Source organism: Sardina pilchardus, chromosome 3, assembly GCF_963854185.1.
Source record: "Sardina pilchardus chromosome 3, fSarPil1.1, whole genome shotgun sequence".
NCBI lineage: Eukaryota > Metazoa > Chordata > Actinopteri > Clupeiformes > Clupeidae > Sardina > Sardina pilchardus.
Genome location: NC_084996.1, coordinates 29,963,346 through 29,991,325, shown reverse-complemented (window position 1 = coordinate 29,991,325; position 27,980 = coordinate 29,963,346). Strand labels below are relative to the sequence as shown.

Sequence of the window (27,980 nt, the reverse complement as noted above, 5' to 3'; positions counted from 1 at the left end):
GCTTAGAGGCGTGACATTTTCTTAATGATTCCCAGTCTTGAGTGATGCACTCTTTAATATTGTGGTGGTGAATGCAAATCACTGAGAAAACACTGTCTGAACAGTTGACTTCCACTTACCAGAGTCCATGCATATTCAGATTATCTGTGTGGTCACCAAAAAGATGTCATAGCTAAAGTCAACACTAGATGGCAGTATATTTTGTTACAGGAAGAGGAAGTGGCAAAAAAATTGGAAAACACCATGACAAACAGGCTAAAACCGCAACCTACGTCGATGTAGAGGTACTGGTAAAGGTGTGGGTACTCATTGCGTATGTTTGATGTGCGCTGTCAAATTAGCCGTTAGGAAGGTCGATAACACAGTAGTATTTTTATTCAATACGCCGTTCGGAGAACAAGATCACCTAGTTTAAGGGGTGAAATCGAAAGGAGGAGTATGCCGTAGGTAGGAATAATTTCTCCTCGGCTGACTTCATTTCCTTTGCTTGCTAACCGACAGTAGAAGGACAAACTGGAAAGTAAAGTCCCGGAACGACACATCCAGATCGATTGCGTTGTTATCAAGTTGACGTTTAACAACAATGGCGGATAGTGTTGGGGAAGGATCCAACGGTGCCATTGGTTCAGCCGTAGGGACAAGTCAGGGCAATGGAGCTCAGTTGTTACCGAGTTTGGGTAATTCCCTGCCGGGGCACTCGACGAGTAGTGCTAACCCAGCCTCGCCGCCTCCCGCAGCGGCCGCAGAGACTGGCCTAGCCGTTATGGCTCCAGGTTTAGCAGGTTCGATCAGCCCCGTTGACAGTGCGTATGGTAGCAGTATGGATGTTTTGAGTACAGCGATCAACTCCGCCGTCTCTACTCCTTTTTCCGTGGCACCCACTCTCCCTCCGAGCATCGGGCTCGGGGTCACTGGTGCCCCAAATCTGGCTGGAGCGGGCCTGTTGTCGCAAATTCATGCCACATCTTGGGACCCTACACTCAGCACAGACTGGGACAACGAGAAGGCATCACAACAGTGCATTCTCAGGATAAAAAGGTAACGTCTGCCATTAATTTGGCTCACTGCTGTAACTGCAACTGCGTATATCCGTCTGAATGTTTACTTAATGAAGTGATTGTAAGCTTTTAGCTAATGTTAACGTTAGCTTGTCAAGCATATGGCACCTTGACTAGTAATCGACGAGCTAACATGGCTAACGTTAACCTTAAGTGCAGTAGAGAAAGCCAGCTTGGCTTGTATATTTTGAGTGACAAATGTTATTTTTTTATATAAAGGTCGGACTGTTTTCAAAAAGGTCGAGAATCGAGTCTGCCGTTTCAAGGCCAGACAAATCTTGCGCCGTGTCACGTAGCTTATACCTACCACGAGTAAAATTAAGTGCATTTCCGTATGAGGTTTTCTGCAGAAAGTTTGTCATGCAACGTTAGTTGCTACTTGTCATGTTGTTGCAGAATCAAACTAAATCTGTAAAGTTAAGGCTCCATGTAATTTGTAACATATCACAGCGTGATGTAACATTAACGTCAAGATACACGGAGATGTGCTGTCATATAAAACAGATAGTATCATCACAGAGGCATATAGCCTACAGGAGAACAACCTTGTTTCGCAAACTACGGAAGGCCAGTTACTGACTTTTTACTGGCAATGTAAGAAAATTGTATGTAGCAATTTACAAATGCTGCTGTACAGTACAAGGTTTCCAGTTGTGGACTCACACACAAGAGATAAACTTCATCAACAATGCGGTCAAAGAAAAATGACCATCACAGAGCTGGAGGCTCACGACCTCGTTTTGTTTGGTGTGAATTGATTTGCATACCGAGACTGGTGACTCCGTAATTTTGAAAACAATGGCCAACAATTGGCCATTGCCCACGATCTGTTCCCTGACTTTTTGGCCACCAAGTTACTAGGAAGTTACAACACAGCAGCTCCTACTGTGTTCAATGTCTATCTATGTCAATTGTGTGAGGTATATTTTCATCATTCATTCGTACTTTTTGTTTCATTTCAGAGACATCATGTCGATCTACAAGGAGCCACCCCCAGGAATGTTTGTGGTGCCCGATCCTCATGACATGACCAAGGTACGATTAGAGGAATCCAGAGGGTTCCGTAGGTGATAAATCCTAATCAGATTAAAATCTGCGGTGAACACCTCAAGCTACATGGCCAAAGTCATTCAGATGGTGAAATGAAATGCTGGTGTTCCTCCTTCTCTCCCTCCCTCAGATCCATGCACTCATCACTGGGCCTTTCGACACGCCCTACGAAGGAGGCTTCTTCCTGTTCCTGTTCCGCTGCCCCCCAGACTATCCCATCCACCCTCCCCGGGTCAAGCTCATCACCACAGGCCACAACACCGTTCGCTTCAACCCAAACTTCTACCGCAACGGCAAAGTCTGCCTCAGCATCCTTGGGTAAGTTCAGCATTGAAGAGATCAATTTATCTAGTCACTCGGTCAATCGTTTTATGATATCAAGACTCTTATGTGAATCTTGTGGTAGGAATTGTGGTATGGATTTATAGTGTTGTTGAAGTGTTACACTGTAGAATAGCCTGTTCCCTCCCTTACTTTGATAAATGGAGAGGGAGTCAAGGTCCGTAGTCCCTAAGATTAGATGCACCATGTAATCAAAGCCGAATGGTTTCCCACAATCGATTTGTTCTTCATGCGTTTTTTTTTTTTTTTTGTGCTCAATCTTTTCAGTGGCATTAACGTGACATGACTCTCCAGGGTGTAAGGTACCATTTCTGACTCTAGCTTTAAAGTTCATTGACTTATGTTAACCTGATGGACAGAGTGAGAAAGTCAGCCTGTATGATTATTTTGTCTCAGTCAGTCTGAATTAACTCATAGAGGACCCATAAACACAATCTCTACATATAATGATCAGGGTGCTTTACTTCACATACCAGTAAAAGTCGTAAATGTATGAGTTTAGCTGTAATCTTTAAGGGAAAGCAGCAGTTCAACATCTTAACTGTCCTGTGACCACTTTTATCCTGTGCTAGTTTAGCAGTCTTACCCACATACTTCTCATGATTTTACTGCAACAGTCTTTTTACTCACAGGTAGGGCTGCTCTATTAAGACAAAAGTCATGATCACAATTATAAAACATGATTACTCCGTGATTTTGGAACCATCATCCATTTTCAAAATTGAAATTTGATAAATTTTTTAATTGAATTTTAAATGTAATCCAACAGGGAAAATGCGTGTAAAAAGATCATTGTGAGGACAATTTCAGTAAAGTAGATGGTGGATATCTTCAATTTAGCATTTACATACCACATAGGGTAAAGAGTAGGATGTGAATAGTTCAGAGGGCTAAATCTCCTCTTGTCCAACTAATGGCTTTGTCTTTCTTTGACACTCTTGGCATCCTTCGCTCTGATTAGCTGATCTGCATAATCACAGCCAATCAGATGGCTCTTAAATATCAGAGTTGCTGTGAAGGAGCACCTGTGATACATTCATGGTTCTGAAATAGAAACATACTTTATCTAAAAACTCAACAGCAGAAAGGGCATGAAAATGAAGTTGGGAAAATGAATGACTCCAACCGCTTGACTAAACGCAGCAGTTTCTTCTAAATGGTGGCCATGTTTTCCTCTGCAGTGAATACCTCATAGACTCGACTTTTAAGATCAGTGTAGCTTTTATGTTTTTACACCAAAGCTTGTAAGTGGCCTGAATATCATTTAGTCGGCAGTTTGAATGAAAAGGCACACCAGCCTGTTCCTGGTGCATGTTGAAAAGTGATTAGCAACGAGCCTAATTTGCTACAAGATAAAAATGTACAGTGTACAACAGACGTCGCTTCTTTGGGCTAGGTTTAAGTCAAGATCCTTAAAGTAAAGTAGGAATCTATTCAACACACACACACACACACACACACACACACACACACACACCTTGGTAGTTTGTAGAGATGCCACAGTTAATCAGTTAGGCTGATTGCATAGTACAACTATTAAATTATTCGCCAAGTATTTTGATAATCGGTTAATCCGTTTAAACATTTTTTTGAGGAAAACATCAAACTTCTCTGATTCCAACGTCTTACATTTGAACTTTTTGTGGTTTCTTTACTTCTTATTTATATCCTCTACAAATGTGCACACAGGATTGTGGGTGTTTCAAGCACACAGAAGCTACACACATGTATCCTTGAACATTCTGTAAAATGAACGCAGAGGGCTTATTATCCAAAGCTAGGGGATATACAACTTTGGGAAATGTGTGGGCTCCTAGTGAAATGACTCCTTTTGTCCTTGGTGTTGTGATTGCCTTGTTTTACCCATTCAGTTTATAAGCGAAGAGTAACACACAAAAATGCCAAAACTTAAAACACCAAAATGCAGCCCAGCCGTCAGACCTAAGACACGGCCACATACTGTAGCATCTGCTCACCTTTGGCAGATTGATCGGAGGTTGGTGGATGTTGCCAGTGTTATCCCTCCGGCCAGTCTGGCCCGGGTCCCTGAGGGTCCCTGACCAAGGAAGTGGTACCCACGGGAACATTTGCCATGGTGCATGGTGGCAGATATTGAGTGGTGCGCTGTGATTTGTGGTGGCATAGTTGTTGACTCAGCTAACTGACCTTTCTCTGTGTGTGTGTGTGTGTGTGTGTGTGTGTGTGTTTGTGTGTTCCTGTAGCACCTGGACTGGGCCTGCTTGGAGCCCTGCTCAGAGCATCTCCTCTGTGCTCATCTCCATCCAGTCCCTGATGACCGAGAACCCCTATCACAACGAGCCCGGCTTTGAGCAGGTAAACACACATTCACACATACTCACTCTCTCTTTCTCACTTTTTGTCTTTCTTTCTTTCTTTCTTTCTCTCTCTCTCTCTCTCTCTCTCTCTCTCTCTCTCTCTCTCTCTCTCTCTCTCTCTCTCTCTCTCTCTCTCTCTCATCACATACATACTGTACATACACACACACACACAAGCTGATAGCTGAACACGTAAACGGTAAGCACATACACCTCTACAAACCCCAAGCCTAGTCTTGAAAAGGTCAGATGTACACAACTGTGGCACGCATCAAACACATTGAGCTATACACTAATCCAGCGCGAACTTTATGGGCGCTGCCATCTTGAATATCGCCATTACTGCGTGCCTGCGAGTGTGACGAGTGACACTTGCCTGTGCTTTTCAATGAAAGCATCCTGTCAGAGAATGTCTAACAAGAGATCCCGCTCATGAAAGAAAATGTCAGGTGAAAGGGAACATTGGATCAATGATGTCAGACTGTGCCAAAACTTACCAATTAAGGTAATTTATTAACAACATAAGGTATCAAGACGTATATTAATGACAGCTAACCTCTGCAACAGCCGCCTATGGAACCAACGGGCTAATTTCTTAGCAGCCAGTCACGCAGTAATGGCGGTTTTGTGTTACTTCCGTGTTTCGCTGGATTAGTGTATACACACTCTTACAGAGAGCTCACAAATGTGTACACACAGACACACACCTGCTGTGTTAGGGCCATTAAGTGGCATAACTGGCTTGTCATATTCAAAGAATGAACTAACTGCTAACATAACTGAAGGTTTGGCCTCTAATTTCCCGGATCCTGTGTACGGCTGACAGATAGAAATATTATAAAATGTATGCCTCTTAATGCATCAACTCCTCAGAGGTTTGGCTTTCCTTAGCCTCTCTTTGCTGTGTGTCTGTGTCTGTGTCTGTTCTCTGATATAGTGTGTGGTAAGCCACTCCTTGTTATGCACACAAATAAGCCCTGGAAAGGTCTGACATTCTCCTTAGTCCCAAGGGAACTGTGTTAGTTATAAAGATACAGACAGAGATGAAACAGTTTAGAATTGCCATTTGAAATCCAGGACACCCTGGACCCAAGAAACCCTAAAACACAACTGAGAAGTGTGTGTGTGTGTGTGTGTGTGTGCGCGTGCGTGCGTGCTCTCATGCCTTTCTGCTGTGAACCATTTGCTGAAAAATGACTTCATATGTCATTTCTTTTCCTCTGCCCGTGCTGCGGTTCCTGTCATCCACTTCTGTATGGAACCCTTCAGGAGCGTCACCCAGGCGACAGCAAGAACTACAACGAGTGCATCCGCCATGAGACCATGCGGGTGGCCGTTTGCGACATGCTCGAGGGGAAAGTGCCCTGCCCCGAGGCTCTGTGGTGAGTGACCTGCCCAGGAATCTGAATGGAAACCCCTAGTGTTCTATGCATCCACTCGGATAAAAGTCCCTACTGCTTATCAGTGTTTATCTGGCATGAGTTGAGCTGAAGAAGTCTCTGTCTGTCTCTCTCTCTCTCTCTCTCTCTCTCTCTCTCTCTCTCTCTCTCTTCTGTGTGTAGGAGTGTGATGGAGAAGTCTTTCCTGGAGTATTACGACTTCTACGAGGGCGTCTGCAAAGACCGCTTACACCTGCAAGGGCAGAATATGCAGGTAACGTTCAGAAGCAGAGTGGATCCTTGCGTGAACAGTTTTATATCTGCATCAGGATCACATTGTATCTCTCCCTTAGTTGTTGCGTGTTTCTCTCAGCCCGTGTTTGCATATGTGTATATGTGTGCCTACAAGCAGGTCTACTCTTTTAGTCAGTCAACAGCTATATGATTATCCCTGTCTGTAATGTGTCATATCTGTGTGAGCATGTGTGTGAACCTACGAGTGTCATGTGTATGTTTGTGTATGTGTTTGCGTACGAGTATGTGAGTACACACTGTGAAAAAAACATTCCTCATGCCTGCATGTTGGTGCATTTATTTGTTTGAGTTAGCATCCATACAAAATGTCTTCACATATGTTAACCTTCTTTAAATATCTGTCTGCATCCCCCCCCCTTTCTTTCTCTCTCCCTCTTCTCTCTTTCCCTGTCTCTGTCTCTCTCTATCTCTCCCTCTCTCTCTCCTCTCTATCTATCTGTCTGTCTCTCTCTCTCTGTCTCTCCCTCCCTCTCTTTCTCTCCTCTCTATCTATCCGTCTCTCTCTGTCTGTCTGTCTGTGTCTCTCTCTCTCTCTCTCTCTCTCTCTCTCTCTCTCTCTCTCTCTCTCTCTCCCTCGCTCTCTCAGGACCCTTTTGGGGAGAAGCGTGGTCGTTTTGACTACCAGGGCCTGCTGGCCCGCCTCAGCGCCACCCACAGGCGGCTGCGGGAGAAGTGTCTGTCGGAGGAGAACGATGGCGACTCCGACTCGGACACCAGCTCCTCCGGCACCGACCCGGACAGCCAGGGCAGCTCCCAGCCGTAAGCGGGGGCCGCAAAGCGGGACCGGCGGCGGGGTGGAAGGGGGTTGCGCGGTAGTAGTCATCTTCTGCGCCGCCTTTTTGACTTTCGTTTTCTTGTCTGGACGCTTGTGCGCAGGCGAAGGACAGAACCAGAGATTTGGGCTTTTCGGGTTGTAGTCGGTCGAGGCACACAAGTGAGATGCAAAAAAAGACTCCTAGTGATCAGTCTTCAAATTTGGCTCCTGTCCTCACCAAGGCCAGTGACCAGCCTTTTCTTTCATTCTTCTATTGGCCTCTTGGAAAGCCAGCAACCAATCAGGGGCAGGTGTTGACGGGGGAGTGGATGTTGGAGTATGTGGTCCGTAGCTGTGGCAACCGACTTTCTCTGGTTAAAGATGGAGGTAACCTCCAAATATCCCCCATCTCCCCCACGAATGCAAACATACACAAATATGACGCAAATTCAAAACATGCATATGACAAGAACATGCACACACGGTAAAGTAAAGTCTGGATTCACATATGCACACATTCTGGTGACATACCCATTTACAAACACACACATATACACCATATTACATACACACATCTAATTTCATTTACCCATTATCTCGCTAGCCCTACTTGTTTCTTAAGTCCGTGTGTGTGTGTGTGTGAGTGTGAGTACATAAACACCCATATCTCCTTTTCATTGAGCCACACCACTTTGAGAAGAATAAAATTATGAACCAAATCATAATTGCATCAGAAAATTCATACTGAATTGCAATCCATGGATCTAAGAGAAATCAAAGCATAAATTCACACACGCGTGAACTTGTACATAATCTATATATATATAGAGCATAGGTTGAAAATGATCGTTTTGATGTTGGACTGATGCATCTAATGCAAACAAATGATGACCAATGCATCCGGTGCCAGTGTAGGGCGACCAGCATGGCCGCTCCTCTGGCACCAGAGCTCCTTTTCAGTATGGCCTGATGATCTCAGCCGTGCAGTACTTAACCAGGGTCACCCCTCTGTCATTTCCACATACTACAAAGAGCCTTTTGGCCACCCCAGCACAGCACATCAGATGGATTCGGGGGTTGTAATATGGCTTACAGTGGCTGAGTGGCTACCCTCAGAGGGGGACCCTCCAAAGGGAAGTAAAAAGGCATGGCATGTGCTCGGAGACAGATTTTTTGCTTTAGTTCAGAGAACACTCACAAACCTCTCAGGCTTTTTCATTACCCTGTCTGACGCCAAGGACTCAATTCTAAGTGGCACCCCCAGACAAGAGAGGAAAAGAAAAGGAAAAGCAAGAAAAAAAAAACAAGCCCGCAAAAACCTTTTTTTTTTTTACATTTGTATCCTTTTGTTTTTATTTCTTTTTTCAGGTTTTTTTTTTTTTTCAGTTCGTCTTGGTGTCGACTTTTGTGTTCTCCTTTGCACCTTTCAGCTGTATTACTTAAGCGATATTGGGTTGTCATAGAAACTGAATGCGCCAAGCGCAACGTGGAGACAAAGCGCTGACACCTGGGAGAGTGGTGAGGTGTGAAAGGCTTCCTTCCCATTTGGTCCATGTTTCACATTATAGAATGCACTCTTCCTCTTCTCTAGTGACTCTGAGAGGTAGATTAGACTAGTTGGTTCTTTTTGATTGTTTATTCATTTCTTCCTGCGAACAGCCATTTTATTTTGACCAGAGCTCTCAAAAATCTCAATTTTGAGGAGAACTCTCAGTTGTGGATCATTGCTGTTATCTGAAGGGTCCATTTTGTAATTTTACGCATCTAGGGACCGCTGATGTGATCCTTATTTAGGCAACCTCTGACTCTGGAGTGCCTAGGACCCTGACCTGGGCTGTTTTCATTCTTTAGTTACAGTCCTGGCAATGTGACGGGTGGAAGGCTGCTGGGTGTGCAGATACATAGATGGCATATTCTGTAAGAAACCCTTTGTCTGCATTGTGTATTTTTTGATTGAAATCAACCGTGCTTGAGTGATTCGCAGAAGATTCAGGGGGACCTGCTACTTAGTTTTTTTTGTTTGTTTGTTTGTTTCTTTCTTTTAAATGACAACAGTTGCTGTGGCGTTGTCTAATTTTTTTTTTTTTTTTTAACGATCCTGTCCTATCCGCATTGCAAAATATGTAGGTTCTTCTGGTGTACAGCTGTCTATCTGTGAGCTGTGATATTCTCCACTGGATGTGTTAACGTTGTTGACCAGCAGCTAGACACCAAGCAAAAAAAAAAAAGAATTCACATTCAACAAAGAATGCACATAAACTCCTATACCGCTGCTTTGCTGGGGCCCAGGTCAATGCTTTCCCAGAGTGGTCCAACAGACAGTCCTGGTTCAATATGCACGCGGCCACCAGTGAGAACATGTCTCTGTATGCACCCCCCCTCCTCCTTCCCCCTTCCCCACCCCCCAAATACGACTTCTGGACAACAGGGCTTATTGTTGTGAAGTGAGTCTGTACTCTGTACATCGTTCCTGTTCTGGTTGTATAAGCTGTGTGAAAAAGTGATTTTTGTCTCCGGAAGACCTGATAATGAGACGGGAGAATCCTCCTTCACATAGTCTTGAACCTGTTCCCTGTTTGTGATGTCATCACACTCTCTAATTGTGTAAATAATCTACCAGTAAATGTATCGATATATTGCAAATGTATAAAAAGAATAAATAACATCAATCTTGATGCCAGTTGCTGTTATTATACCATTATGTTTTCAAACACAACTAGTTTTGACATCATGCAAACTCATTTGAAAGGAAACATAAACATACCTGACGTTCAAAACAGCCATCCAAGAATGCATTGCATTATACACTGTATGTAGTATAAGTTTTCTGTCCCAGGACAAAAAATTTAAGAATATAGCTTTCACAGCCAGACATTGCCCAACTATGCTACCCTTTATTGTGTGAGCTTATGGTTTTAGGCGAAAACTGTAAAAACTTAAGAGGGTCCCAGGTACATAATGTAGTGCGTTTGCAACTACAAGCCATCAATTGATGTATCTGGTGTCATGGAGTGTGATGTGAAATAGGCTTGGCTGTTGATTGGCAACTGTGAGGTGTTCCCCTATATTTCAAGAAATTGAGTACCTTTCAATGTGTATGTCTAAAATTAAATCATTCAAGACTTAAGAGCATTGCAATTTGAGCCAATCAGATTGAGAATATCACTGGCAGGAAAGGTAGAATTTCATCAAGTGCCTGTATTTCCATGCGCTAACCTAAGGCCATGATAGTTGGGTAGGTCAGAGATTGATATGCTGTAAATGGTGGTCACACATACAGTATTTCAAACCTGTTCTATAATGTTCCATACTTTATGTACCACACAGCTGGGTTGATCAATAGTTGAAATTGATGCACCAAAAAAGAAAGCCATTTCAGAAAAGTGACTGCAGTTTGGACTTAAAAAAATATTAGGAATAATATACTGTAGTAGTAGAATAGACAAACATAGCGGGGACTCCTGAGTGTTTTTTGGATGCAGGAGCCATATTTTAAAAGAGTGTCCTCTGAGGCACCCAGCCAAAAGAAACTGTCAATACTGCTTTGGGCTAATGCATGAAAAAGCAAACCTCTTAAGGAACACATACAGCATGCAAACATTGGGCACCTCTGGCTGGTTTCTCTTAGCTATACACTCTTGGGGGGGGGGGGGGGGGGGGGTTGCTGTATAGAACCAAAAAAATGATCTATTGCGTTCTTCATATGGCACCACTAAATGGTTCTTTAAATCATTTTGAAGAGTTTATTAAAGGAACCACGAAGGGATTTTTAAAGCCTGCATGGTTCTATGCAGCCCAAGAAGTGTAAGTGTAAGAGTGTAAGCAAATATTACCTGATTTCCAAAAAGGAAAATAGTGAAAGAGTACACATTTCTTTAATATCATAAGCGATAATATTTCATATTTTATTGTTTCAAAATAGCAACAATAACAAAAGCTTGAAGCAAATATGTGGAACCCTGCAAGGTCAGTACATAGTTACTCCCCTCATTTGGCAAACAACTTGTAAACACATTTTGTTGCCAGCATAAGTCTTTCAATAGGTTTTTCCTACCATTGTTTCCTGCTTGTTTTGTGAGATTCTGGGGTTGTTTTGCATGCACAGGTTTTGTTTTTAGGTCTATCCACAGATTTGAATGATGTTTAGGTCAGGGGACTGTGAGTGCCATAGCAAAATATACAGGAGTATTCATTATGAGGTGTGTTTTTAGTTGTTAGAAGATCTCCACTTTTGGTTGGTTACAAACAGTGTGAGATTTGCTTCCAAAATTAATCAAATCCTCTACTAATGAGATGTTCCCTGTTCCAAAAGAATATTCGATCCAACTCTACACAGTTCTTCTATTCTAAGATCGTGCAGTGTCAAACAGGTTTGGTTTGATTTGTCTTTCTAGCAATTCGGAGTTCTGAGAGGAGTCTATTGACCGTTAGGGGAGTGTGGGTATTTATAAAGCTTTGAAATTCACACTGCTTTTCCATAATCATTGGGGATACAGGATAGTCTGGCTATCACCATACTAAGCTCAATCTTTCAAGATTGAACAGTATGATTATTATTATTATTATTATTATTTTTCCTTCTATTTTTTTTTCTTGTTTATCTTTATTAGATACACTTGCACTTTTAGGTTTATGTGTTTTGTTGGGTTATCCTGTCGGGGTTGGGGGGGGGGGGGGGGTGATAAAGGAGAAAAGAAACTCTCTAAAGAAAATTGTAAACTGTGAGTCTGAAGACTTGTATCCCTGTATGATAAAAAAAAAGAAAAAGATTGAACAGTCTTGGGAGTCTGCCCTGGATTTCTATTGCACAAGAGGCGTGATCATTATGGGCATAGTTTAAATGACTCTGTACGCCTTTGGATAGTCGATCAGACGATCAGACCAGTTGTGCCTTTTGGATAAGCTAGTCTGTGATTGGACCCAGCAGATGTGGACAGGAAGCAGGAGAGGTAGATGTGCAGGTTTCCAGCCTGAGCTGCAAGGGCGAAATCCAAATCACTGGAAGATCAGGCAGGGTTTACCCAGCCTAGATACAGGATCTAAAACCTCTAACACCTATCCTATATCAAGATATTTCAGGGTGATAAGAAAATAGTATCACACATGCATATTGTAAGGATCCTCGCATTGATGAGTGGCGTACACTTTTACTGGTGCAATTGTCTTTGTTTATTTTCTTTTCTTTTACAGTACACAAGACTGTAACTATACTGTAACAAAACTTTATGAGTACCTTCAACACTGTAAGAGCTAATGGCCTTATACGGGTCCACACATACACTCTGGTCACTTTTTGGTCACAAATCACATCAACTTGCAGTCTTGGCAGCCAAACAAACCATCATCAGTTAACTCTTCTTACAGTTACGGTCTGACTGAGACCTTGGTTGAATTTATCTCTATCAGGCTGCCCACACTTTGGCATGGTGAATTCTTTTTTCATTCGAAAATTGTATGAAACAAAGTAATGCATTCATTTCGACTCTAAGGCTTTTGGATTAGTTAATTTTCTTAACTATTCACAGTAACAAATGCAGAAACGATTTGCATCCCATTATACATTATGACAATTAAGTTTGGTACCCTCAAGAGATATGCATTTGGAATTTACTAAATGTCATTTTCCAAAATCCCAGTTGTTGTGTGGCATGTGCATGACTGCAGAACATAAAGTATGCAGGAACATACTTTAGCCAGAAGGTGGCGCCATAAGTTTGTCCTTCTCAGAGCCATATATGGCTCTGGCTGCCAAGACTGCAAGTTCATGTGATTTGTGGCCAAAAAGTTACTGATGAATGAAACTATTTTCATATATATATATATTGATATAGTTTTAGATTTCGTACGTGTGTATGTATATGGTTCTGCACTACAACAATTTTGTTTATGCAAAAACATAGGCTCTTTTAGGTAGACATGTGTGACCAGATTGCCATGGTTCGATGCGATCGTGTAAACAGTATTAAAGCCAAAAACAACTGCACCAAAGACAAACATGCAGGGCATTACCTCATCCATATACCGCATGCTGCCTGCATGAAAACATTTACTGATATGGGACCCAGACACCATTGTATGTTGTGCATGAATAAACCTGCCTTGTTGGCGTTTCTTAGAAATGGCAACACCCAAGGCCGTGTGTGTGTGAGTGTGTGTGAGAGAGAGAGAGAGAGAGAGAGAGAGAGAGAGAGTGTGTGTACGTTATGACAGAAACGATGTCAAACAAAAACATTCTTGGACAGAACAAAGTCTGTTTTATCACAATTTTTACAACCTTGTGTGGGCCCATACTCATAAAGCTCTTTATGTTTCTGAGTACTTCAGTACTTCTGTTGCCTTACCTATTGACAGAGTATTAGTCAGGGGGCCAAAACTGATATTAAAACTTTGTCGGACACTTTTTGGTACAAGCATACAACCTATCCAGTATTGATATTTAACCCCTCAACATGAGTTCTAGACAGGTTGTCAGCTTAGAAAATGTTATTTTGTCCATTTTAACACTATATTCTTAAAAATGGAAAAAGCGGATTTTCCCCCCAAAGTGCTTCCTTTTTCTTCCATGTTACCTACTGTAATTTTGGGCAAATGTGCAATATAATCCAACTTGTGTGCAAGCATGATCATTAAAAAATAATGATCAATAAATACCACAAGAGTATCACACCACAAGGGCCACTGTTGTGTCAGGGGGCCAATTCTGAAAAGGGCTTCCGTTAAGACTTTTGCAGACATGTTTTGGTTCAAGCTGTCAGTGTCACCCTATTTTTTTTTTGTTAGAAGACACAAATAGGTAAGATATCAGGGTGGTTGTGAAGACGAAGTTAAAAGCTTGTAGGGAGAGACATGCAATGCTGCACAAGTTATAATATTTAAATGTTACAGTGAAAATGTAGAACTGTAGATGGTGGTGTATAGTGCTATTTAACTTCATTAATATACCAGGCTGTGACACAAATGATATTTAATGGACATATAACTATAGTTATTCATTCAATCCAAAAATAACTGCTCTCTCACTACTTTAGGGTTAGTAACTAGTTAGCAATAACAACTTTGTTATAGTCGTATGGCAAAGGTATGTTTTTCCCCTGTAAAACCCGGGAAGTTAACTGAACTCAAATTATTTGAGTATACTGTAAAGCCTGGGAAGCTAACTTATCTGAAATCATTTGAGTAAACTGGATGCCTTGACATTTGAGTTTGGCAACTCATTTAATTTGAGTGTAAATAAGTCATTCAACTGGAGTTATTAGTATATTGTACAGTATGTATTGCATTTTGTGTTGGGATAACTTAAAGGAGTCAAGTAAACTACACTAATTTTATTCACCTAATAACAACTTGAGTGAATTGTCATGACAAGTAAGAATTATGTAGGCCTACACACGAAAAAATGCAATGTACTCAATGTGTGAGCTATAATTTTCTATGGATTATGGGTAAATGCTTCTTTGATTTTCTAATAAGTATTTGTTCTCTTAGCTGTTAATTGTGGCTTCTTACTGTTTACCAGGTGATGGGCAAAAATATTGTGTTGATGATTTTCAGAATATGGTCAGATATACCATTAAGGAGAAGCCCATTCTCAAAATATAAAGAACATTTTGAAGTTCATTTTTTCTTGGCCTAATGCAAAGTTGATTGTGTTTCCCAATTTGACTTTGACCTATAGTCACTTGAAAGTATCACAAAGTTGAGTATCCCAATGGTGTGATTGAGCCTCCTATTGTCTGTCTGTATTGTCTCTTGGGGAGATACAGACACATTATGCATGTTTACATTGAGTAACTATATTACCTATCTTATGGACAGGATATGAGCTTCAGGAGTAAAGATTTCAGGATTTTTTTATAGGTTTACATTTCTATTAAATTAATAGGATTACTGCAGAATGATGGTAGTGAAACATAATATTTATCACCATGGCAGTACTGGCCATCATGATATACTGTATCTTCAGATTATCATTACGTCTGTCAGAAGCATTACAAGTGATCTAAGATTTTAAAATCAGCCCACAGGCCAAGTCTGTTATGGATAGTCATCTGCTTGATGGTGTGTGGTGTCAATGTAAATAACACAATGACATAACAGCTATAGTATAGCCGTAAATATAGTTTAACTATTGCATTTAAGATTCAATTTCAGTCAAGATTAATATGTGATAATGTGTTAAGAATACTATGGACAGTGACATTCTGGGAAATGTAATGTGTGAATATACTTCTTGCCATGATTACTTAATTGAAATGAGTGGCATATACAGTCATGGCTGAAAGTGTTGGCACCCCATGCAATGACTAATGTATCATGAATAAATAAATGTTCTTCCTTAAAAGACTGGGGTCATACGTATTGGCACCCCTACCCCTATGTTAACCTGGGGTCATACGTATTGGCACCCCTATGTTAACCCTATGTTCTCAACTCCCATAGAGGCAGGCAGATTTTTATTTTCAAAGGCCACTTATTCATGGATCCAGGATACTATGCATCCTGATAAAGTTCCATTGGTCTTTAGAATTGCCCCACATCATCACAAACCCTTCACCATACCTAGAGATTGGCATGGTGTTTTGTTCAGTTTTCATCAGTTAGCCTATTAGCCTGTTTGATGCTCATTGAGCTCAATGCAAATAAAACCAGCTACAGTAATAGGCCAACTGAATAAAACACCATGCCAATCTCTAGTTATGGTGAAGGGTGTGTGATGATGTGGGGCTATTTTAGTTCCAAAGGTCAAGGGAACTTTATCAGGATGCATAGTATCCTGGATCCATGAAATAAGTGGCCTTTAAAAATCTGCCTGCCCCTATGTTAACCCTTTGTGTTAAATTCCCATAGGGTTACATAGGGGTGCCAATGCATTTATTTATTTATGATACATTATTCATTCACATAGAACGTTGGTGTCCTTAAAGGTTGGATATGTTCTACTTTTATTACTTAAGGCATTAAGATCAATTTCCAAAATATGATTTTATATTTCTCTTTTTAGTCAACTTTAACATGGGTGCCAACACTTTCAGCCATGACTGTATTTTACTCAAGTTGAAATTAGGTGAATAAAATGAGTATACAGTAGTTTACTTGACTCCTTAAAGTTATACCAACACAAACTACACACATAGAAATAACTCAGCTGAATGACTTATATACACTTAAGTTAACTTCCCGGGTTTTACAGTGCAGCCAAGCAGTGGTGCTCAGGTAGGCAGCCAACAGAAGGTACCCAGGGACCATGTCCATGTGCTCAGTCTGAGTCCTGGTCAGGGACATCGACACTGCCTGGTACTGCACTGACTTCCACTTTCCTCACATCCACATATCATCAACTCCAAGCACCTGACCTGTACTCACCAAGCTCCAAGCACCTGACCTCTGTGGTTAAAAGCTGGGGGGAAAGCATGCCATCCTTCATGTGCCTTCTTCTGTTGGCTGCCTATACCCGAGCACCACTGCTTGGATGGGGAAAAATGCCTTTGCCATACGACTATTACAAAGTTATTACTACTAACTAGTTACTAACCTCTAATCCTAAAGAACTGAGAGCAGTTATGTTTGGGTAGAATTGATAACTATAGTGATATGTCCATTAAACACAATTTGTCACAACCTGGTACATTAATGAAGTCAAATAGCACCATAGACCACCATCTACAGTTCTACATTTTTGCCATAACATTAAAGTATTACAACATGTGCAGCAGTGCACTGTCTCTCCCTACAAGCTTTAAACTTGGCTTGACTCATTCCCATAGATAGGGGTACTGATTGATAGAGGTTTTGGAATGCTATGTTATGTTTCCAATCTGATATTCACTTTGAAAACTGGTTCTCTTTAGGCGGAGATTGTTTTTTTCATGTTCTAGGTCTGTTGTCTCTTATACTGTACAATAAATGTTCATTCTGACACTTCAGCAGACATCCCACGAGTGTTAGCTTTCACTCCATACCATTTTTTATCTATATGGTCCATGTGGTTGTGGAGATATTCAACATTTATCGTTGGCATGTCATGTTGAGCAGGAAACCAAAAAATTGTCCTGAAATTGCTTTCACAAGTCAAAAAAAAAAAAATTTTGCTTGACAACCACCATAATATCTTACCTATGGGTGTCTTCTAACTAAAATAATAGGTTGACCGCTTGTACCAAAACATGTCCGCAAAAGTCTTAACGGAAGCCCTTTTCAGAATTGGCCCCCTGACTATATGTTCGCAATTGTTTTTAAATGCATCTTTATGATGATGCCAGCATTGACAGTAAAGTTAATTCACAATAACATGTTGCATGTGAACATTGATTGAGTCTTGCTTGATTTATTGCATTCCTTTCAAGCTGCACAATTACTGCCTGGCGATTGTGTGTGTGTGTGTGTGTGTGTGTGTGTGTGTGTGTGTGTGTGTGTGTGTGTGTGTGTGTGTGTGTGTGGATATTTGTGTTGTCTGTCATCTCCTTAACAATAGGAGCTTGTAGAGTATGACTGACTCATGTATCACAGAGATGATGAGCCAATGACTGATAGACCAGCTTGTGCTGTGTGTGAACCTCACAGACAAATTCATTCAGAGGAATTCATTAAGAGTACAGGAGTTTCATAATCAGTCATTATGTTTTCATCTCTTCAGAAATGGCATCACCCAAGGACAACGGTAAGTGTGTGTGTGTGTGTGTGTGTGTGTGTGTGTGTGTGTGTGTGTGTGTGTGTGTGTGTGTGTGTGTGTGTGTTGAGCGGGATAGGGTGTGGGTGTTGACGAGATGATGAAGAGTACACGCTGCTCGTCATCGCATGTGTGTGTGTGTGTTAGGGGGACAAGTTGTGGGGGGTGAAGAGATTATGAAGAGTACACACTGCTTGTCATGGTGTGTGTGTGTGTGTGTGTGTGTGTGTGTGTGTGTGTTGAGCGGGACAGGGTGTGTGGGGTGACGAGATGATGAAGAGTACACACTGCTCGTCATTGTGTGCGCGCGCGCGTGTGTGTGTGTGTAGCTCGTATATGGTATCATAGCATTGCAAGGTGGTTATAAAAGCTGATGATGTGATGCCGATTTGTGATACAGATTCTTAAATAAGTTATTACTACACATCTAACTCCGTGTCTGAGTGCATGTCAGATGCTGAAACTGATCCATGGCTCCAGTCACTTAGTTCACTAGAAGGTGGTATTTAATTACTCTCCTCCAAGGTATCTTTCTCAGATCAGGTTGCAGCGAGGTGACCAAGCAGCAGCTCCACTATCGGAGCTCCTGGAACACCAGCGGTCAAACAAAGTGGTTACACTAGAATGGCTGTGAATCCAATGCCCAGATGCCACAGTGACAAAGTCACCTTTGCTCACGTGTTAGATTGAACAGAATAAAAACAGTATGACTAAACCAAGGCTGTAATTATAATACACTTTTATGGAGGCCATATAAAGACATGAATTATGCTATCACTACACTCTTACAATGAAGGTGTTGTCCCTATCTGGACATGGACAGCTGTTAAAAACAACACAAGTTGTGCTGTTTTCAACACATTCATTCTAAGAGTATACTGGTGTCTGAATAACAGATATAGAGAAAAAGAAAGCAGAGGTGTGCTGAGCTCAGTGAAGAGACCTGATTACATATACTTGCAGAGAAAACACTGGCTTGCCAGTATTCCTGAGTCATAGAACACCATGGACCTGTGACTGCTATCAAATCAAATATGATGCAATCCAAATAATGGAAATTTACCACACTAAAGTGTGCAGCGCCTACAAGAGATTTGTCCATGTTTCTTGATTTGGCAGTCAGATCAGATCGGAAATGTTTAGTTGTCCATTCCTGAACATCTGCAAGACACTTGCTTACTGATAATTTGTCGTCACAATGCATTCAGAATGGGTTGGGGGGTGGGAATGATAGAAGGTGGCATGGGGTGAGGGAAAGAACAAAAACTGACTCATCTCATTTAAAGGTGTCATAGCTCAGTCTAGGATGCTGTTGTTTTGGTTTGAGTATTGTTTAAATGATCACATGGAGCCATAGTAATATAGCCATGCAAAGCCATACTCAAAAAGCATGCATGAACTTAAGTCAGAAGTAAATGGCTGCAAAGGTTTTCCTAAGAAAACTGTAAGACTGATATCCTAGGAATTATATAATGGAATTTATTAGGGTGTATATGTTTGATTTGCCAAATTGAGATCTTATACAAATGAACTGGTTTTAATACTGATTTTCAGCCATCACTAGAGCTACCGATAAATTGTGACATCATTGACCATTTAAATCGGTGACAAACAAACCAGGAGGAGGTGGATAATTCGAAAGTGGTCATCTTCACTGCTGAAGAGATCCAACATATTGTAGGCTCTTGGCGATGTAGCCAAGATATTCTCCCTGCCTTACATTTACACTTGAAAGAGATAAGAATGTGTGCAAGCATTCAGTTCATCATCATGAAGTGTGCTCTTTGGCGTTCCACAGTCCTACGCAGATGTTCCATTTTCACTTCTGCAGCAGCAATAGTAGCAGCCTTTTTGAAACGGTTGTGAATGTAGAGATCAGGGTTTTAAACCTTGTGCAGAGGGGTGGGTACGGCGCTGTCGTTCCAAAAGAAAAAAGCTGCAATTGGTCAGTGACCCATCCTGTGACCTCTTGCCACTTTCCTGAGCACAGGCATCTTTTCCCCGCCCCAAACCATGTTTGATTCACATCTGTCGAACCAGGGGTCAGTTTCCAAATAAGGAGAAACCTGAAAAAGGTTGTCTGCCTATCATGATTTATGTGGCTCAATAACTCCTCTCTAGAGACTGCAGTGTTGTAGTGTCTGTCTGTCTAACGTGCTCTTCCAGTAGATTGGGAATTTTTCATCAGTGTAGAGCATTGCCAATGAATGGTGGTGTGTCCATTTACAAACAGCCAATATAAAATCTGAAAGCTTGGAAATAGTGAATGTGGATATTATAATACAGCTCGGTATCAATCAGCTATCTCTAGGTGCAGCAAAACTAGTACATTGCTAGTATATCTGACTCACCAAACCATTCTGTCATGTTGTAAATGATGGATGTTCTGGCCTATCTTTCATGAGAACGATCACAAGAGGGTCAAGTTATTTTTAGAGTCCTTTGCAGGTCTCAAACGTCTGTCTGTTTGGTTGTTCCCTGTTCCTCTCGCTCTGTCTGTCTGGTGTTTAGACTTAACCTAATATTATAGACTCATGAAACCTAACTGAACAAATTACACCACTTCTACTTATTTGATTTATTAAAACTCTAAGAACACCGTGGGTTGATTATCTTTGCATGACAATGTAATTGGCTTAATTGGTTTAATAACCTAATTAAAGAAATATGCGGAGTCAGCTGAGTGTACTCAGCCGAGCTTGGTTAAAGCCAGCTCTATGGAATAAACACTCATCTTGACCATTACCATCAGAGGTACAAATGGAGTATTAAACCACAATCTACTAACTTCCTGAAGTGAATATTTTTTCATGTGTAGTTTATGTGACTAGGACAGGTGGACCTTAATCTTTAAGATCACTTGTCAGTTCCAGCTGTGAGCAGTCTGATTAAAGTGTCTAGCGATCAGACTCAATCTTAGACTCTTGGGGTGCTATATAGAACCATACAATACATGTATAACCATTTTTGGTTCTATATAGCACATGTTTTTCTAAGAGTGTATTCTTAAGATTAAATCCTATATTTGAGGTCCTCATTTCACAAACAGAGACTAGAAAATAACAGTCAAAAGTAATATGTGTTCAGTTATCTACCATTCTGTATGTCACTGAGTGCATCCTCAAATCACATGGTGGTGACCTCAGATTATTCCTCCTATTCTTATTATCAAATCAGTTTTACATAAGCCAAAAAGTTTTAATTGATTTGAATTATTTTGATAAGATTAGATATCGAGAAGGCAACATGTTCAGGATATCAGATGAGTGCAGGCTTCCTATTTGTTTACTGGATTTGTGTAAATGTAGACTCACTAATGAAATACACATTTATTTCAACTAATAGTTGTAGGTCTGGTCCTGGCACAGAATTTGTCTTAAAAGAATTGCATTTGACAGACTTGATATCAATTAGACACATGCAGGAACTACCTTTAATATTAAAGAACTGCCAGTTTAGAAGTGTCTGAGTTGGACAAGTGATTTGTTATGAGAGGCCCAACAAGTGCTGGACGGGGTGAGCCATGAATCATCAGTAATATGACGAGTGAATTAGGCGGTTGAAATTGTCGTCATTCACTTTTAAATTGAACTGTGTACCGGACAGAATATGGTATGTCATGGGACTTAGAACCACGTGACTCACCTAAATCATCTTGCTTTTCTAAATAACTTCAACAGAAACGAGTACTCTTCTTGTAATGACTTACTGACATAAACAAAGGAGTCAACTCGACAGTGGATGGCGCACTTAACGCGCGTATAGAGCAAAGATAAATAGAAATCAGTGAATCGGGATTGCCCGTTAAGAACATATCATATTCACATCGTTCCACAGAAACAACTAAATAATGAATTAGTTACCATCCTATGCTGTTTGTCAGAGAGGATCTATGTGTAAGCAGTCTTTCGCAATTCAAAGTGTTTTGAATGATTAAAATTGAAATGATTGTGCTATTTTTTTCAAGCCGCATTTATTTACATCAATCTTGAAGTATGTCCTGACAGGTTACTTTGCAATGGGATATCAATTCCTGAAAATGTTGCTGATAGCATGAACGAATCCACGCAGTAATGACTATACAAAGCAACAAATAGCACTGTTGCTAATTTAAGTAGTGTTCACATAACCATATATTTTACATTTCTGTCTTTCTATGCTTGAAAGTGAACACGAAAATATTATTTTCTCAACGCGTTAATAAACCTAAATAAACGTGTATAATCAAGGAGCAATTTCACAGTTTTCTAAATGTACCGGTTTTGTTTGTAGATAATCTTTTCTATTGCCTGTTCCAAACAAACAACAAGCGTATTTACATGCGAGCGGGGTGAATGTAACTTGGTTTTGTAATTCATTTGATCTTAAATTCTTCTCTCAATTATGTTATAAGGACTGACAGAGAAAGGCATGGTATGTGGTATGCAAAGGCGTTGCATGTTTCAAAAGACTTAATGCGCAAATGTGTGCGTAAAATGTGAAACAATTTTATTGCACATGTGCAACGTTACTATAACATATACGTATATACATCATGAAGATCTAAAGGGGAGTCGACGAATTACACCTTTAGACCACAGATCAAACCTGTTATTGTCCAGAAATTACGTCAGGAAAATGTTTTCATTTCATTACTGAAGAAATTCATACCGGATACCTATGACCTCACATTAACGGAATTTATCTTATTCAGAAATATGTGGACAAATAAGGCCTAGCTTTCCAAATGTCACTGCTATTGTTTTGTTAGGTTTGTGTGTGAAATTTTACCTTTCAATGAAATCAGAATGTGTTTCCTGATGCGGTGTTCTACTAAGATGCACTATCTCCAAATGTCCACAGGGTGGAAGCATACACGTGCAAGACGAAGCTTTGTTGAATAAGTGTCAAATACAGTAACATTTTAACCTCTAAACAATTATTTGTCGGTGAATGGTTGATTGTTTTCCTCCAGTGACATGGTGGTTTACAAGGTATGAAGACCTAAAAGTAGTTAGTCTAATAAAAAAAACTTTCTAACAATTACAAACACGCGTCCAGAGCTTAGAGAGCATGCTTGTACTGTTAAATTTTAGAAAAAGTGGCGCTAATGGTCTTTATCAAAAGCGCGAAAACAGAAAATGGTACATTCTGCTGCTTTTTGGAGCGGTTATCGTTTGTTTTCAAATAAATGAAACAATACTTTTAACGCTGCGTTTAAATCTGGACTGGTTTCATTGCAGCGAACATTTAAATGTCACTAAGATTGAGATTTGAGGGAAGGGGGGTTATAAAAAAAAAAAAAAACGTTTTTTTACCTCTGCGTCCATTTATTTAAAGCAATTCTTTATCGGCACTAAAACTCCAAGTTGTTTGCAGTGAAGTGTTCGCGCGCCATATGTTGGGTAGCACATTGCTCATTGGAAGTGCTCTTTTTTCTCTCCATTTTGTTTGAAGTCGCAAACAACTCGAGCGTGGGTGGACGCTGTGGGAACGAACATGCACGTCAGAATTATTCTGAGATTTGTTGCATACTCTTAAATTTCAGACACGAACTTTGTTTTGCTAATGGGATTTACCTGCCTCCAGTTTGTATGTATACTCTCCAGAGACTTCCAAACAAACAAAAATTGTCTTTAATAACTTCGATGTAAGAGATATGATATGCCTGAAGGTATGCCTGATTTTCCTGGTCTTTGTTTCTTTCTTTCTAACTGATTGGCTTATCCTAGACTTTGTATCCAGGTTTGGTTTTTCTTCAGTTTTTTTTTCAGTCATGCAAGTATGTAAGTGCACTTTAACAATTTGTAGCTAAACTGAATAGTATCTCTGAGCAGAGATAAAATATATAGATATTTGAATTAGACATATTATTAAACAAAGCCCATTATGATACTCTTTTCTGCTGTTTCATTAAGGTTTAACAGGGACTTGAAATGATAGTAAATGCATGTAAAGCTGAAAAAAGGATGGTAAAGGTTTAGTACAACACATGCCTCAAACACTTAATGCAAATATTTGTTTTCCCCTTTTCTGTGTTTACAAATAATGGTATATCTAAAAACTCTCACTTCCCAACATTGGGCCACATGGATGAAATGATTGACCTCAGACTTAACTTTGTCTTTGATGTCCAAATAGTAGCTGATTCATGGTCCACGTTATTCTGGTGATCTCTCTGAAATAAATCATATTAGATACAGAGATAATGGCTTCTCCATGCTCTCAATTATATGTATGCCTGATATATTACATTTCAACTTGACAGTGGAAACAACTGTTCAGTTGAGATCAGTAGCAGTCACAACAGGATTATGTGAGTGCATATTTTCATACTTTGGTTTCAAGGTTTGTGCAAAATCTTTAATTTGTTGAACTGTTCGATTGTTTGGTTCTGTAAGCATCCAGAATCGCACAGACTGTATTGTTAGGGCCATTCTTCTCAATCAGTTAAATCTCCACAACAACAGTGGGATTGTTTTTAAACTATTATTTTTCAGCAATTCATCTCACTTTAGCTGTAATACAGAATACATACATGGGACAGACAATTAGAGAATTGGTCACAGAAAGTCCTCTACTACACACAGGACTTTCGATCAGCAGTCAATTATTGTTCTCATGTACCACAATCCCATGGGGGAACTAAACCTGGATTAAGTGAGTGCAGAAAGGGTAAGATTGGGGGAGGGTCCTCAGGCTGTGAAGATTATATAATATTTCTGCAAAGACAGCAAAGAGGGGCTCACAAAGTATGCAAGGCATTGTGGGAAACCACTGACTTGTCAATCACTCTCAGTTTCCATGGGAATGCAGAAGGGGGCTGACCAACCATTTTCGAGTTCAACCATAGGTGAGGAAGGAAACCGTTGCCAGAGCCTCTGGGAGTGCTCATCTCAACATGCTGACTTTGTGTGACTAATGCACATGGAGGCACCATCATGACCGACCAACAACAGAAACAGTAGACATCATCAGAAGAACACATCACACATTTGTGCTAATCACACATTCTCTATTATTTCTGCATCTGCCACGGCAAACCATGCAGCCTCAACTCATCAGAAGATTTCCATCTCATAGCCTGAAGATTGCACATGAACACACACTGCTTCAGGCTCATTGCTCGCTTGTTGGTTGTTTTTTTTTTTACATTTATACATATTCATTTCCTTTCCCCTGACATTCTGTGGCTTCCGTTAGAGCACAGCCAGCATCTTTAAGTGAACGCATGGTAAAGCTACTGAAACCTATAGAGCCGTGGGCCTCCTCCTACAGGTGTTTGTGTGCATTTGATGTAGTCGTGTTCCAAAATAAAACACCTGTACGTTTTTCACAAATACATGGTTTTGAAAACAGTTTACAAAGTTTCCAGTGACTATTCGGATCTTGCTGGGATAGTGAAGAGACTGAGGCAAAGCAAATGACATGTGCAATCGATTGAGCATTTCCCTTGAAGGATACAGGGCATGACCTTGCAGCACATGTATATCTGAAAGACCCAAATGAGTGGTGATGATGCATATTCGACCTGGTAGGTCTCTTGCCATTTTAAGCTTAGGCTACATATATTCGTCTTGTTCTTTTTCATTCAGACCTTCATCCAAACCACAGATTATGCATGTCACACAGACCAACCAAGCATACCTATCCTCCTTATACTGCTTTATTAAGACAGCGTTTGGCAGCTGGATTATTTAAAAACATTGCGTTGTAATACTGTTATGACACCAGTTGTCCATTGCACTTCATGGTGAAATCAGAAAACACACTTTTTGTCACTATAGCCAACATTTCAGACAGTCCACAGCATAATTTAACCCTTGCACAACTGAAGGACAGATTTTTTTATTGCGCACAGGAATTTCTTGTTCAAGACACTGTTTGCAGCTATTTAGATGGTCAGTTTAAGAATTCCTGGTGGCCTGGCTAAGGTTCTTGATGAATGGATCTGCCGTGGACCAAGGGTAGATTTTCCCCCAGGTCAAGGCCCGATCCATTCTGAGCTGACACGGGGACAAGACACAGCCACTGGGCCAGCATTACATCAATGAACCTTTTCCAAAGGAAACGCACTATACAGACTATTCAACTGGCAATTGACTAGGCATATGCCATCTCATGAAAAAGGCATAATGTTTAGGCCGCTGGATCAGTTTGATTTAACCCAATCACACAGCCCCAAACCAGTCACGTTCAAAGAGCTACAGGCTGTTGGTGATCTGAGCCACACGAGAGACAGGTCTACTCCAAAGAAAGCTCCCTCCTGGAATTGCAAGAGGTCTGCATCAACCAACCACAGAGCAGCCTTCCCAACCCCCACCTTAGCCTAAACCATGCTCCCTGTGCAGGGTATGCTACAATCCCATCTGACTGGGTGTGTATTCTGAGGCTTTTCAGATCCTTTCATGTCAACAAGTATCCACCATGACAAGGCTGCCATGACAATAGCCACTGGAAAGGGCAGTCATCATGAACATTGAAAAAAGGTTTCAGTCTAAAAAAAAAAAAAAAAAAAAAAAAACATGAATGAAGCTCCCAACAGAATGCATGAAGATACCTAACCACTAGTAGTGCTAGTCCTCTAATCTAAATCTTCTGATAAAGGTTATCAGATTGTCTCGTTGATTGTTTCTGCTACTTCTGTTAGTATCTAAGTATTATGTTTAGGTATAAGTCCACAAATCCAGGAATACCATAGGCCTACATTGTGAATTAAATGAATGTGCTACATTAATTGTAAAAGGTGTATCCTGTAAGCCTATCCTCATTTGTAAGATTGTCACCATCCACAGTAAGTGTAATGCAGTAATACTCAAAAAGCTAATATGAAAGCAATGTTTTACTGGACAAAGTGAGAAAATAACTCATGTTTGAAATAAAAAAATATATATAATATCAACCTGGTATAATTAAAACCTCGTCCATTCATCTAAAACCACTTGTGGGATTGTAGGATTGTTATTCTTGCAAACCCATTTCAGTTAAAATGGTGTAGAATTGCACTGTATGCATTAACATTTGAAAATGAATCTCAGTATATGGGTCCATAGTCATGGACTAGGCCATGTTGGACCTATTATACTTTACCCTTTCTTTTCGCCATATAGCCACATTACACCACGTTGCTTAAACATTAGGCTACTGTGATGCGTATGGCAGCATTATTCCGTTTCAAAGCAGTGGTCATTTCAATAAAGGATAAAATCAATGTCCGCTTATGCGTAATGTAAATTGATTACTCGGGAACACAATTATCTATGCTGTGTGGACCGTGATAGGCATTAGGCCTACTGCCTTCCTATTGAACCTGATGTGAAGATGTAAATTATCCCATTCAATCACAAATAACTCCATGAGATACATACAGGTAAGATATTAACCAAATACTATCTTGTGTTACGAATAATTGATAAGTGGCTGGCGGATCAGACTGATTCCGTCATTTCGCCTATTACGGCCAGCCATTTTCTTTAAAACAATGGCAGGCTGATGTGGCCGCCACGTCAACACATTTCAAACAGATACGCACACTGTGCCTGCATACATAGGCGAAAAAGGCTGGTGCAGTAGTCTAAATTCCGGCTTATTGTAGTTTCATTGTCGCCACATTTGTTGACGTAGGCTAGTCAGGATGTTCAGCTGCAATATTGTATCTGATTAAACGCAACACTGTTGGCAACAGTAGCCTAACACATTATACCAAATGCATTAAGCTAATCGTGGTAGAGGCTTAACCACTCCTCTTGTGGACTCCTCTGATCGAAAACACCCATGCAATGCGAATGGCTGTGGCACGCTTTGAGGCCTACTGTTTTCAAAATCCTCCATTTTGAGATCCGCTCATGATACAAAGCGCCACAGCACCGCCATGGAGGCTGGGGGGAGTTGCCCAAATCCGATGTAGTGGAAGGTGTGCACTTAATCTGTGGAAATTGTCCTTTTACATTTTCCCTGACCTTGCCTACTCCACCCCCTGTGACGGACGGCAAACTAGCCATGCTGACGCTGAACCGTAACTGGCCCAGGTTATAGCTCAGCGCAAAATTAACCTATGGACGGCCTTTATTTATTTATTTATTTTAACCTGAGGGCCTACGT

At 40.7% G+C, this 27,980-nt stretch overlaps 1 protein-coding gene across 1 annotated transcript; it reads left to right on the top strand.

Moving 5' to 3' along the window:
• Positions 1–232: 232 nt before the first annotated feature.
• Positions 233–9,909, top strand: ube2z (ubiquitin-conjugating enzyme E2Z). The gene is made up of 7 exons (XM_062532765.1): positions 233–1,038; positions 2,021–2,093; positions 2,239–2,426; positions 4,673–4,784; positions 6,056–6,168; positions 6,349–6,439; positions 7,067–9,909. Exons 1-7 carry the CDS (start codon positions 584–586, stop codon positions 7,241–7,243), a joined length of 1,209 nt encoding a protein of 402 aa, XP_062388749.1. The 5' UTR covers positions 233–583; the 3' UTR covers positions 7,244–9,909.
• The last annotated feature ends 18,071 nt before the right edge of the window (positions 9,910–27,980 follow it).

Bases quoted from the DNA above. Each gene is read 5' to 3' on its own strand.
- ube2z (XM_062532765.1), top strand. From the start codon at position 584: ATGGCGGATAGTGTTGGGGAAGGATCCAACGGTGCCATTGGTTCAGCC. The intron at 2,094-2,238 runs GTACGATTAGAG...TCCCTCCCTCAG, and splicing joins ATCCTCATGACATGACCAAG to ATCCATGCACTCATCACTGG. The intron at 6,440-7,066 runs GTAACGTTCAGA...TCGCTCTCTCAG, and splicing joins TGCAAGGGCAGAATATGCAG to GACCCTTTTGGGGAGAAGCG.